General features: G+C 40.5%; 1 protein-coding gene across 1 annotated transcript in view; it reads right to left on the bottom strand.

Annotated features, from left to right (window-relative positions):
- Window positions 1-12,769, bottom strand: part of KIF5C (kinesin family member 5C) — a 66,130-nt gene that overhangs the window by 14,205 nt on the left and 39,156 nt on the right. The window contains exons 14-21 of the mRNA XM_038182324.2: window positions 10,754-10,960; window positions 9,388-9,534; window positions 7,185-7,373; window positions 4,176-4,293; window positions 3,603-3,679; window positions 2,161-2,270; window positions 1,273-1,374; window positions 590-650 (exon numbers count right to left, since the gene is read on the bottom strand). Of these exons, the coding sequence (XP_038038252.1) occupies window positions 590-650; window positions 1,273-1,374; window positions 2,161-2,270; window positions 3,603-3,679; window positions 4,176-4,293; window positions 7,185-7,373; window positions 9,388-9,534; window positions 10,754-10,960 (1,011 nt within the window). The remainder of the gene's footprint in view (window positions 1-589; window positions 651-1,272; window positions 1,375-2,160; window positions 2,271-3,602; window positions 3,680-4,175; window positions 4,294-7,184; window positions 7,374-9,387; window positions 9,535-10,753; window positions 10,961-12,769) is intronic.

Raw genomic sequence — 12,769 nt, forward strand, 5'->3', positions numbered from 1 at the left:
ATGCTAAATCATTTGCAGGGAAGGAATCCATCTAGATAAGCAAGTTCCGACCAATCCCATATTTCACCAAAGCCATTCTGAAGAGAACCATCTTTCCAAAGCTGCTAAGAGTAACCTTAGCCTCACAGAAACTTCCTCACCTCTTCCTTCTCAAAATAGTCATCCAGATGACACCCGGTGCCTACAGAGCCTGATGCCTTCTTACGTGGTTGTGCAGGGATGAGACACCACATGCCTTTAATGGCACATGCCCTCCTGTAATTTGCTATGCTTAATTTTTACTTCCCATTGCAGTAATTATTAAACTCTAAAAATGTGAACAAAATTTTAATGTAAGAGAGCTCGTAGATATTTAGGGGATTTAAAGGAACAACAAAACAGATTACCAATAGACAGACAGATTTCCCACAAGAGACAGAAACAGTAGCATTTTATCTTAAATTTTGAAATTTAATTTCACTATTTGAGGAAATGCACAAATTTAGCCTATTCTGATATAAATTAGTCTTTTTCATGAGCACAGATATAAGTGTTTTGGTAATACATCAAGGACAGAAGTAGGGAAAAAAAGCTTTTCAATAGGACATACCACAGTTTCCTCCAGCCCCTTAAGATCTTCTCTTGCTTGTTCCCTTTTATCATTAAGCAGTCTAGAAAGATCACAACATTAAACACAAATCAAAAATGTAAAAGTCGTATGAGACAGAAGAGAATCAATCAACAATCAGTTTGAGTGGATTATCTGCAGATTTGAGCAAACTGTTTATCTGTAGTTATTCTTTTGACTGTCCCAAATAAGCAGGTTTCTCACATGGAATGGCTGAGACACCACATCCATTTTAGCTGGCATTTTGTGTGTCCATATATGAAAGTTGTATTTCTCATTTCCAGGAAAGGCTTTTACTTTTTTTTTTTTTAATCTGTTTTTAAAATCTTTTTTTCAGTTATTGGTTTCTTGTTTATTTCCTTTTCTTTTTTTTTTTCTGCGCATTAGGTAATGGGGGCTTTAACACGTGCCATGATATTTCATAAAACTTGAGCTCTATAACACCTTTTTAGCAACTAGCAAATCTATTATTAAAAAGCCTATGTTGTAAAGAAAAAAGAGTAAAGAGCAATCGTTCATTAGTACTGCATGTTGGCTTTGATACTGAAATGGTACTTTAAGCATGAATAATTCATCACAAGGGTTTCTCAGTAGGGCATTTCCTGTGGACACATTAAAAGACACTATATATTCAGGGACACCAGGTGAGAAGACTGTTCACTTACATGAGCTTTTCCAGTTTCATTTCTCTTTCCTGGTCCTCAACTTTTAATTTATCATAGTCAGCACTCAGCTTTTCTTGCTCCAGTTGCAGCTTCTGATTCATGCTAGAACACAAAAGAAAAAGTCTGTACAGCTCAGTCCTGAGGATCATAAACATGTAGGTAAGTCTCCATAAATAAAACTGAGTAACTCTACTGCAAAATACTGGAAAACATTAAGACTAAAGAATCTGAAAAACAATAGATTTTATTTTAAAAACCTTGGAGAATTAAACAGTGAGCCATAAACTCTCCTTTTTTGTTTCCTTTATCTTAAAGGGCATGTGCTGATCTTGCAGTCTTTCTGTCCCGCTTCCTTATTTCCCTATTATCATTTAGCCACACTATAAATGTGGAAAGCAGGAACACCATGTCAGGATTGCCTAGATTTTATGAACTCTTATTTTTTAAGAGAACAATAAAAAAAAAAAAACTTATTTTTCCAAGTGCTGGTGTATCCAATGAAGTTACATGCCTACGTCAGGAAGACATATTAAGGATGTGAAAATGGGACACATTTGAGTCTGTGACAGGATGAGTAGCTGTAAGAGGCCCTCAAAACCTGTATTTGCCAAATCTGTTCTCCTCCAAGCTTCTATTAACTACAACAGTATTCTTTTATTTTCTTCTCCCCAGTTTTAAAGAATTGTAATAGCTCCTCACTAAAGAACTCAACCCTTTAAGCCACAATGCAAAATAGTTAAAGTGTTGGCTGTTGTACATAAGGATACTACTTTCCGTGAGTCTCTGAAATAGAGATATCAATTAAGACTAACAAAACCAACCATAAAACAGTTCTACAGTGTCACAGAGCAGTACAGGAACAAATGAAGTGATAGTGAGTGAACATACTCTCTGATTTCATCAATTATTTTCTGTTTCTCTTCAATTTCATCTCTCAATCTGGACAGCTGCTTCTGATGGGCTTCCCTGTGACTCTCCATCTGCTGCTCCAGTGCCTTCTGCAGATTACAAAACACAAAAACCCATACATGAAACAGAAATCGTGTAGCTCACCTACGGTTTCTTTTTACACATCAGCTAAATCAACCCATCTTTCTGGATTTGAGTGAAACTTATCAAATTACAACGATTACAAAATTGCAGCTACTCCACTACACGTTTCATTCAGCAGAATCACACCACTTACTGCTCCTTTTCTTGCAAAAATAGTGCATATGAAAAACAGGGTAAGCTAAGGGGGCTTTGAATATCAAGCGCCAAGAATGACACCTTTTATCAGCCTCCTCTGTTTATTCACCGGAAAATGAGTACAGACATACCTGTGACAGAATTCAAACCCAAAATGTTCTGCCCCTCTCTGAATTATTTATCCTCAGCCCTGTTATTTAAATTGTAGGATTAAATATACTTCAAGCGGTAAGAAAAAATTACATTCATCTCCTTTGCTAATAAATTATTTTTTTCTTCTAACTGTAATAAATAACTGTACAGCTATTTTAATAACTTTAAGTTTTTATAATGGAGGTAAAAGTTCTCAAGCTGACAAGCCTCTATCACTACCCTTGTACAACTCTATTTTTTCTTTTGCATAACTTGTGATCCCATCAGAAACATGACTTGCACATTATTTGCTAATGTTTCCTCTTTGCATCCTACAGGAAGAAGAAAATATCAGAAAACGGGTTTAGATTTCATTATCATTTCTAGGAGATGGTCAAAATTCTTGCCAAACAATTTGGGAAAGTGGTCTGGCCTCTTTTTCATTCAATTTTAGTTCCAAAATCATATTAACCCCAGTAGCCTGATCCACTGCTTAGCAAATTGCCTTCTAGAGCTCCACTGACATAAAATTAGAGTAACATAGAGGTGAATCAATATAAGTTTTCAATCATACTTAAAACTGTTCTCAACTCGGGATGCAATATACAGGGTCTTATTTTCCAATTCTCTGTTCACATGATTTGAGGAACCAAGGCATCTCTGATTAAGCAAACACAGTCCACCAGACCTCTGTACTCCCTGAAGTTGGCTCAGCATACAAACTAGTCTCAGAAGACACACTCAGATCAGATACTCGGGCTCTAACTTACTTTTTTTCCTTCATCTGGTCACCAGCCTCAATGCTAGCAACTTCACCAATTTCAGATTGCCAAGGTCACTCAATCGTAAGAGGTCACGTTTTCAAAGAGAAGTCAGCAATTCTGACAGAGGCTGAAAGGTTTTTTTTGAAAGCACGCAACATGCAAGGAAGACAAAATTACACCCTAATTATCAACTAATGAATGATCTCACTGAGAAATCTGCTTTAAAATTGCAGCAGGCAACACTACCTTCATTTCCTCTGCATCCTGAAGCCGGGTCAGATGCTCCTTCTCCTTATCTTTGAAACTGACTTCGTGCATTTTTTCTGTTTAAAGTTTGAGACAGTTAAGAATTAACGAAACAGTTCTAGAACTTTCCTACATCAAGCCTTTAAAAAAAAAATCTGTGATGGGGCTAGGACGAATGGGTTAATTATGGTTTTATCTGAAGTGTAACGTACAAATGCAATGTGTTAAATATTCTAAATCACAAGTTTGTGACTTCACTGCAAAACATAAGCAGACAAAAGGACTACAAAGGCAATAGTTCAATGTCAAAGCATGCCCTGTGTAATCAGGTCTTCCATGACTTCAATCTGTGTGCTGCAAAGCATAGGGCTAGATAAATGAACTCAAATCCCATCTGTTCCATCATATCTCTGTGACAATAGGGATGCACGTATGACAAAACTAGAACAGGGCAGAAAATCAAATGCTGCAATGGTGCCAGGTGAGCTGTATTTACAATACTGTTGTCCAAAACTGAATTTTGTGAGATACAGTTGGTAAAAGAAACTATGACCATAAGACCCAACTTTGTACCTTGAGCACGCAACTTGGCAAGTTCTTCATTGAGAGAATCCTGCGACTCCTCCAGCTGCCTTCTCTTCTGCTCCATATTTTGCATGTAGTCTGTGAGGGACTTGATCTTTGCTTCATGCTTTGAAGACAAAGGGAATAGTAATGAGATGTGAGTACCACATTGTATTGCCTAAGAATTCAGGTACTATTCTAGGTAAAGGAGAAAAATAGAAAGTTCTCCATGTCTGGCACTGTTAACTAGGAGAAAATAGAGCAAGAGATCTGAGAAGGAGGTAACAGATCAAAACAGACTGCATTTTTAAAGGCCATTCCTAATAGCCCAAGATACATACAGAACAATACAGCTGGTAATTCCAAAATATTGCTGGAAGCTCATGACTTGGCATTACACAAACAGCAGCAGCTTTCTGAAACCAGCTGAACACTGGGCTGGGACAAATCCTGAGCTTGCTTTCTGGATGCTTGAACCTGCCTGCATAAGCTCAAACCAAATTTCCACCCGCTATCCTGATGGTTTGTTTCTTGCTGATGTCCTTTTGAATGAAAAGGATTACACTCAAAAGGAAATAGTGAAGGACACACTGAAAACATCAAAAAATGAATGATAATATTCTAACTTGGGAGTAAAACTTAGAGTCCAGGAATTATTACATCCTATTATTAAGGTCACTGAAGGATTTGTAGTTCATTGTTCTCAGGGTTCACCTTGGCTGAGAGGGGCTGAGACCTCTGAGCTGGTGTTACTCCTGTGACCCAGAGATCACATTTAGAGAGGCACAGGCCTTAGCAGAAACTAAAGCAGTCCAGAGCCTGCAGGCAGTGAAGTCTCCAGGAAGAAAAGGGCACACACAGAACTGTTTGCTTCAGCAGCAAGTACTCTAATAGATTTCTAAACCTGACAAGAGACTTGGTCAAGTCCCAGTTTGGCTGCAAATGTTGAGGCTTCAGAGCACAGGCTCTGGGTACAGCACCCAGCAGTCATGCACCACCTCCTGGATCAGCTTAACCCAGTAGCTGCATGGCCCTGTGTCTGTTATTTCGATATGGTACCACGGTGGTTATGTGACTATCACCATATAGAAGCATGCTGAACCATCTAACGGTGTAAAAGCCACCATACAAAGGAAGTTTAGTTGTGCAGCTGTGGGCCAGTAAAGGAAGAGCAAGGTGTAAATGCATGTTAGCAAACATAAAAATTACTCCAACTGAACCCTAGAGCAAGGAAGAAGAAATCAGCAACGTAAATGTCACATTCGTCTCAGCACAGTGCTCCCGATGCTGACAATGCTCGCTGTAATGCCCTCGTCAGCAGCATCAGAATGAAACTGCCAAAATTAGGACTCAGAGAAGAAGAAGCTTGAGTGTAACATCAAGAAAAAAGATAGAAACTAAAGAAATGTGTTACAATTTTAATGGTATCATTATTGCCATTGAAGCTCCTTCTGTATAAAAATATTCCTTTTCTTTCTACAATAATTAGATCTAGAATAATAAATAAGCTGTCAAGATTCAAATTATGCTAACAGTAAATTTTGGCTTTAGAGATAAAGTGCATCTGCCCATTAACACAACTTTGAGCATAACGACATTCAGCTTCTTACTGATCTTAAAAACACAGGCCTCAGTATGTGCTGAGTTGCACGGCTTCCAAAACGGCAAGGCAAGGGGACCACCTGCTTGGGAGTATTTCTGCTTGGTTTCTTCACCATGTCAAGATACAATAGAAACGTAGGGGAGAAAAAAAAAAAAAAAAAAAAAAGTGTGGCCTTGGAGTCTTGCCTCTTATGTTACATCTTTTCTCAGCTTTAGATAAGTCACTCAAATCCTAAACCTCCATGTTCTGTCTGCAAATAGGTACTGAAGACAGCAGTTAGGTCACGTTTATGAAAAGCTCTGAGCATTGAAGATTTAGGACTTCAGTGGGACTTCAGTCTAGGAAGAAAAATGCCAATCCTGCCCAGACAGACAGGCTGGCTTCCACTCACTGCTTCACTGGGTCAGCATAATCCGAAAGCATGGCTGAGTGAAACTGTCCCACCAACACACTGCTGATACCTTCATTCCCAGCCGTGTTGCTGAGCCCTTTTTGCCAGCAGAAGCATGCACATAAGCTGCTTTAGGAGTCAAACCTTAATCTGCTTTCCTGATGCAAGTCCTCAAGGAAAGGGAGCAGGACAGATTGGCAGAAAGCCTTTAGTGGCCATGTCAAGTTTAAGACAGAATAAAAAGCATTGCCTTACTTAACATTTTTGGACAGCCAATACCCTCAGGACTCCAGCCTCCCCTTAATACCGAGAAGCATGCTTACAGCTATTACTGCAGCCCTCAATAAAGACATTCTGCTGCAGGACAAGAGGCTGTCCTCGCTCCAGGTTTTCTTCGAGTCGCTGGTAGCAAATGACATACAGTAAACTCCAGTTGTCTCCTTCACACGGGCGGTGATCAAAGCAGCGTGTCGAAGCGCTTAGCTCCCCCCTGCAGGGCGCTGCAGCACGCCTGGAACGTACCACCCACTGTGCAGCCTGCCTGCCATCTGGATTTCTAACTTACATGGTAACGTTTACCACGATGAATTATTTTTATGCATATAGATTGCTGCCCAGCTAGCTGTTAGCACGCTAGCCGTCTAGATACTGGGGGCTCTCTGAGTGTTTTGCTTGTTTTTGACCCAAACAATCGCTGCTTCCCTTCTCAGTTTGCTTTAAAGTAAAGGTACAAGATGCAAATACACGATGAGGAAATCCTGCTGAGGAGGATTTTCGCTGTTATGCCATTGAAAACATTTTGAGATCTGCAACAGGAGGCCAGAATCTTACCACAGAATGTGCTGAAAAACATTGAGGGAGAGGAATGGGAAGAGAGAAAAAAAAACAACAAAACAGGCACAAGAAACACCACCCTGCGCCCTGAGTTCTCATTTCTCACTCCTAACACTCACATTTCATGAGGAAGAAGACTGAGAAAGTCATCAAACCTTGCCTCAAAGGAACAAGGAAGGAGCAAACATACTTGTGAAATGAGGAGCTGGCAAGCCGCAAGCTCCCTCTCGCTGGCATTCATCTTCCTGTTGGAGTCCATCTGGGCACTCTCCAGCTGCTTGCTGCGGTTCACCAGAGATTTCACCTCAGACTTCATCTTGCTGATGTACAGCCGGGCCATGGTGAACTCCTCTTCGATCACCCCATTCACATCTGCTAACTAAACACACAGACAATTGCAATCTTAAAGGCATCTAGAGATAGATAGCTTCAAAAGTGAGAAATTAAGACTTCTTGTCACGGCGTGCTTCATCAATTCAATGTTTCAGCTAAAGGTAGTGAATAAACACCTACACTAACCAAGCCCTCCATAGTGGCAAAAGCATAGCTTGGAGAAACTTTCTCACGTCACTGGCACAGGAAATTTTCCTTCCTTCAAGTAGTTGGAAACTGGAGAGCATTTTCACGGTACTTCTTGAAGAAATCTCCTCTTGAAAGGTTGTGCTCCTTCAATAAGGAACTACAGGACAGGCACTGATCTGAAAATTTTATCTGGCAAGAACAAACCGATCCCACTCAGCTCTAATTATTTATATGATACCATTTATACCTCATTTCCTTCCTTGGTTTGACACTGTGCCTTTTATTTCTGTGTCTTTCTCTTCATGATTTTTCTTCAGCTACTTAATTCATGTAACCCACTGAAAAGCTGTAAAGCTTCTTCTTGAGCATATGGATAGCAATTTCATCTGATTTTTGCCTTTTTTCTAGCACCAAGGGGAAGGTAACATGTGCTTTATCTTCTCCCAGCGGTTTAAAAGATGATACTGCCTCCAAAACCCTCAGTCTGGTCTGAAATTAGACACACTTTGAGCAAGCTGCTAATTGCCAGCAAATCTGAAATTGTTCATCTAAAACCTTTTCAATCTTGCCTTATTTACACTGACAGCTGTCCTGTAAAATGCTGACATCTTAGTTCCTATAAAAATTTATATCAACCAGCCTCCATTTGCAGAGATCTCCTCTTACAGTTCCTATTGAAATGGCCACCAGAGGTTGCTGTAACATCTAGCAAAATTTGGTCCTGTGGTCCTGGAATCTGCATAAACACATCGGGCAGCAGGGATTTCATCCTCTGCAGTAAGAGCAGTCTGGATCATCTGCTGACCTAAGGGGGCTTTAGCAGAATATCAACAGTGCTCAGAGGCTACCCAAAGCACTCCAGCTGCACACACTCACTCTTACCTTTAAAGTATGAAAGGGATCAGGAAAGATCATCACTCAAAATCTGAGGAGCGAACTAAAAGCATGAAAATGGAGCTCCCTGCAAGTAAGTTACATACATCTTGAGAATAAATTTCTTAACCAGTTTTAGCAACTGTTGTGGTTTTTTTTGCACATGGTTTTCAGCGGACAAATAAGATGACATGAACATCACAAGAAAGATTTTCCAGGCCATGAAAAACTCCAAACGTGCCATTTAGCAGCCGCCATGTAAATCTCCTCTGAGGCTCAGGATTTTGTTCATCTACAACATCAGGAGGATGACAATGGGAGCATCTACCTTCTCTATCATATCTGCAAACCCATGAGCCTGATAGAAAGCAAATTTCAAAGCAAACCTGGCCAAAATTTGCACCATCTCCAGGCGCATGCAGTTACCAAGGATTCTACTATTTCAACAACCTCCACCCCCATTCTTACCTTCCAGCTTTAGAGGAAAATGATCCTTTGTATTTTTTCCTCTATAAAGGATATTCACCAACACACAGAAGTTAAGCATGTCCTGCTGTCACAGAATCACAGATATTTATGTGGTATATAGCACAAATTTTGCTAATTCTGAAAATCTCTCTGATAAAAATTATTTAGATTCTGGGAATGTTGGATCATGCCTGATAACTATGGAATAGGTCTGTGTGTGTATTGTTTGGAAGGAGAACCCAGCCCAGGCCTTGGACAGCAGAGTTTAATAAATGCATCAGCACCCAGATGGGCTGCATTAGTTTAGCCCCAGACACTGGGCTGGGAATCAATGTGGTGATTGTGTGCACAGCCACTGACCATCTCTGACACAGACAAAGATCTCCTCAGTGTTTCACACTGGGCTCTACCCAGGGTTTAAACAGCAGTGTCCGGGGAGAAGGGCTGCTGTGTCACACGTCCTCCACATTCCTTATTTTCATATGGCAGGCGGTGTGTGTTGGGGGAAGCAACCAAGAGAGCCAACTTACTGTTTTAACATCGTTAGTACCAATGATCCCTCCGATCTCTCCCAGGTCTTTAAGCAGCAAGTTTAAGATTTCCGTAGCTCTCTTCTTCTGGTGGTTGCTGAGCTCCTGCAGCTGGCCCAGCTCCCTCTGGGTTGTTGTCAGAACCGTCTGGAAAGATATAAAAGCAAAAGTTACCCTCCCCTCCTCAGATCCTCTCTAATCATACAGAAACCTCATTGAGCAAAACAAAATGGATTTTCTCCTCTGGATGTGATAAATTCACAAACAATTCCCCATCCAAAATATCTTTGCTTGAATAAAACAGCAGAGATAAAGCTGGGAGTTAGCTGTGGCTCTATAAATTTCTCCCCGCTTGGGTGCATTTCAATAGTGCCACTTTTGGGCATCAGTTCTCCCGTGATATCTAGGTTACAAAGCGCTGTTTCATATTTTCCTGAACATGCCTGCTGGCTCAATGTACTGACACTTACTCCGGCGGCACACAATGCCACCTTGCCATAATCCACTTTCACAACTCACTTGCTAACAAGGCTACTTTAGATCTATTAAACGTAGTAAATCCTGTAAGAATCTTATTTGCATAATACATGTCAAAGGAGGTTAATCACAGAGAAACAGGTACAGAAGGATATAAAATTCAATTTTTTTTTTCAAATGGATTTCATAGTAATCTGTTTTATTAAAGTGGATAACAAAATCTTACATGCTAGATACGCATGAAATCAGACATCTTAACAACAACCTCCTCAGTTTGTGCAGGGAATTAAGGAACAAGGATGTGCTAAGCTTGTTAAGCCAATCTTGATTTTTCTCAGATCAGATTTTTTCCTTACAATCGATACATCAGCTGAAGAAAGCTTTTTTTTTTCTGATGCTCAAGGTTCCCTGGCTCTGTACAATACCTCTTCTCCACAGCACACAGCTCGGAGGAACACGGAGTGATGCAGTTTGCATAAAGTAGCTTTTCACATCTTTCTTGGCACGATACAGTTTTGAAATGATCAAAACACAGACTGGCCAGTTCTCACATTCAGCTCGGTAGCTGACATGGTGTGCAAAATACAGAGGTTGCAACAGAGCCACAATCTGCCAGCAGCTTTCATTGAGCAGCTCCTGAATTGTCTTTATTTTATCCTTTAATTATGATAGAAGAGAGAGCATCAGCAAATACAGAGCTTTAAACAGCTTCCCTGCTACTCCAGTCTTTAACCTACATACCTATTAAACATACCTGGAGGCAGTATCTGAAAGATTCCTGAACTGGCATGGGCTAGCAATTATCTGTGAAATCTTATGGAAATCTTTAGGAGAGGTGCAAAGTTAGGGGGAGAGGAGGGAACCAGCATTACAAACTGCTCGCTCTTACACTCTTCTGTGCCAGTTCATCGGCCAGCTGCTCGTTGGCTCTTGTTTTGTCCTCCACTTCTTGGGATTTCTGGTCATAATTGACAGCTAATTCTTCCAGGGCTTGAAGGACCTCTTTCACTTCATCTTTTGCAGCTTCATTCTCAATCTGAAGGCGGGTCAGCTCCTCCTGAATCTTCTCATAATCTCTCCTGGTGGAGGCCAAAAGCTGGAAACCAGATACCACAGAAGTATAAACACTCAAGAACTCATTCAAAAGATAACATTGAAAAGGGCAAAACCAGACAAAGAGAAAGACAAAACATGAGCAGGCAAGCGTGTGTACAGAAGAGAGAATGCAAGAGAAGAATTCCTGCCCCTCTACCAGAAACACCATCAGCTTTCAGCATAAATATATATATGAAGGAAGCAAAAAAGGCTTCAAACTTCAATGAAAAGAAAAATCGTAATCAAATCCTATTACAACACAAGGCTGAGGCAAAGAAGCTTATATTAAGCTGTATCATAGCTCCAAAATAATTTTTTGCCCTCAATCCAACCCTGCAGCTAGGACAAAAAAACAAAACAAAACAAAAAACACAAACAACAACAAACTAAAAGACTTGGAGTTTAAGAGTTGCAGCTTTGAAGTGAACCAAAGAAGGGTTCTCTGAGGCAGCCTCAGAGCTGTTACAGCATTAGAGGCATATTTCGATAAACAAATTTATGATGATTATTTTTAGAGATCGCCTGAAGCTTGCTGCTGATGACAGATTAGCCATACATATTTGCAAAGTATTAACTAAAGAAAATACTGACTTCATACATGCTAGTGAAAGCTTCCAACTTGTATTAAATTTAAATTTAGTCTTTGCACACCACTAAGAGATTCAATGATAGCGTGCAATTGTAGTTCAGCTGCACAGTCCTGCCCCCTGCCCTTGCACCACTTCATCTTTATTAAGGCATTGAAGTCTTGAAAATTCAGATATCAGCTTCTTAAAAGAAAAACAGACTCCACAGTAGTCAAATAGTTCAGAAAAATGTGTATATAAACCAAAGGTACCACCTACCAGTTAATGCTAGTATTGTTCTTTTGGTGATAACAACAAAAATCAGGACTTACATTGCATAGAAACATCAAACAAAGCAAAAACACATGAAACTCAGCAATTGCAGACGAGTTACAAGAAGGAATTCGTGCTCAGAAGTCATCCTAACAGCAAAGTTTGGACAAAAGACTCATTAAGCCCAAGCCTTACACAGAACGGATTATAGCATTTTATGTTGGTGTCCTGTAGCCTCCTCGGGCAGCAGAGCAGCCTGCATCACTGACGTGCTGACCTGGCCAGACACCACTCACCAAAGCACCGTAACAACAAAAACGTGACTTGACAAATGGCTCTGCTGTAGGTAGGAGCCAGGAAAGCTCAGCGGAGGGACTCGTGCTGCCCTGCCCCATTGCTGCCCTCTGGCTCCTCGCTCCCAGGCCACGCAGGTCAGTGGGGATCTCATCCAAAACAGAAACATTCCTCTAAAACCAACCACCCAAAAGGCAGAGACGACACTGCTTTTTTGGCTCGGAGCGCTAATGGAAAATAGGAAACCAACGAGCTTGCTTCAGACACTGGCACGTGCCCAAAGTGGCGAAGAGAGGATTCAGATGTAAGGGAAATTTATCTGCTGGTAATGCTGCAGCCTCAGAAGTGCACTCAAGTTACAAAAAAAACCCACTGAATTGCCAAAGCCAGATGGCATGTAAATATTTAAACAACAAAATAGCTTAAAATAATCTTTCTACTAAACACAGATGGAACTATTATTTACATTTACTTAAGAAAATTTCTGCGTGAATATTACTGCGACTTCAAGTAAAGGGAAGTGTTATATATCACCTAGAGCATAAACACATCTCCCCAGAAGATTCTTGTTGATATAACATGGAAAAACACGCCCTGATTTAAAAAGGCTGCTCATAACATCGCGGTGATGGGTCATAACTAAAGGAATTCCACCTAAAGGGGACGGTTGGTGTGGG

This window comes from Anas platyrhynchos, chromosome 7, assembly GCF_047663525.1.
Source record: "Anas platyrhynchos isolate ZD024472 breed Pekin duck chromosome 7, IASCAAS_PekinDuck_T2T, whole genome shotgun sequence".
NCBI lineage: Eukaryota > Metazoa > Chordata > Aves > Anseriformes > Anatidae > Anas > Anas platyrhynchos.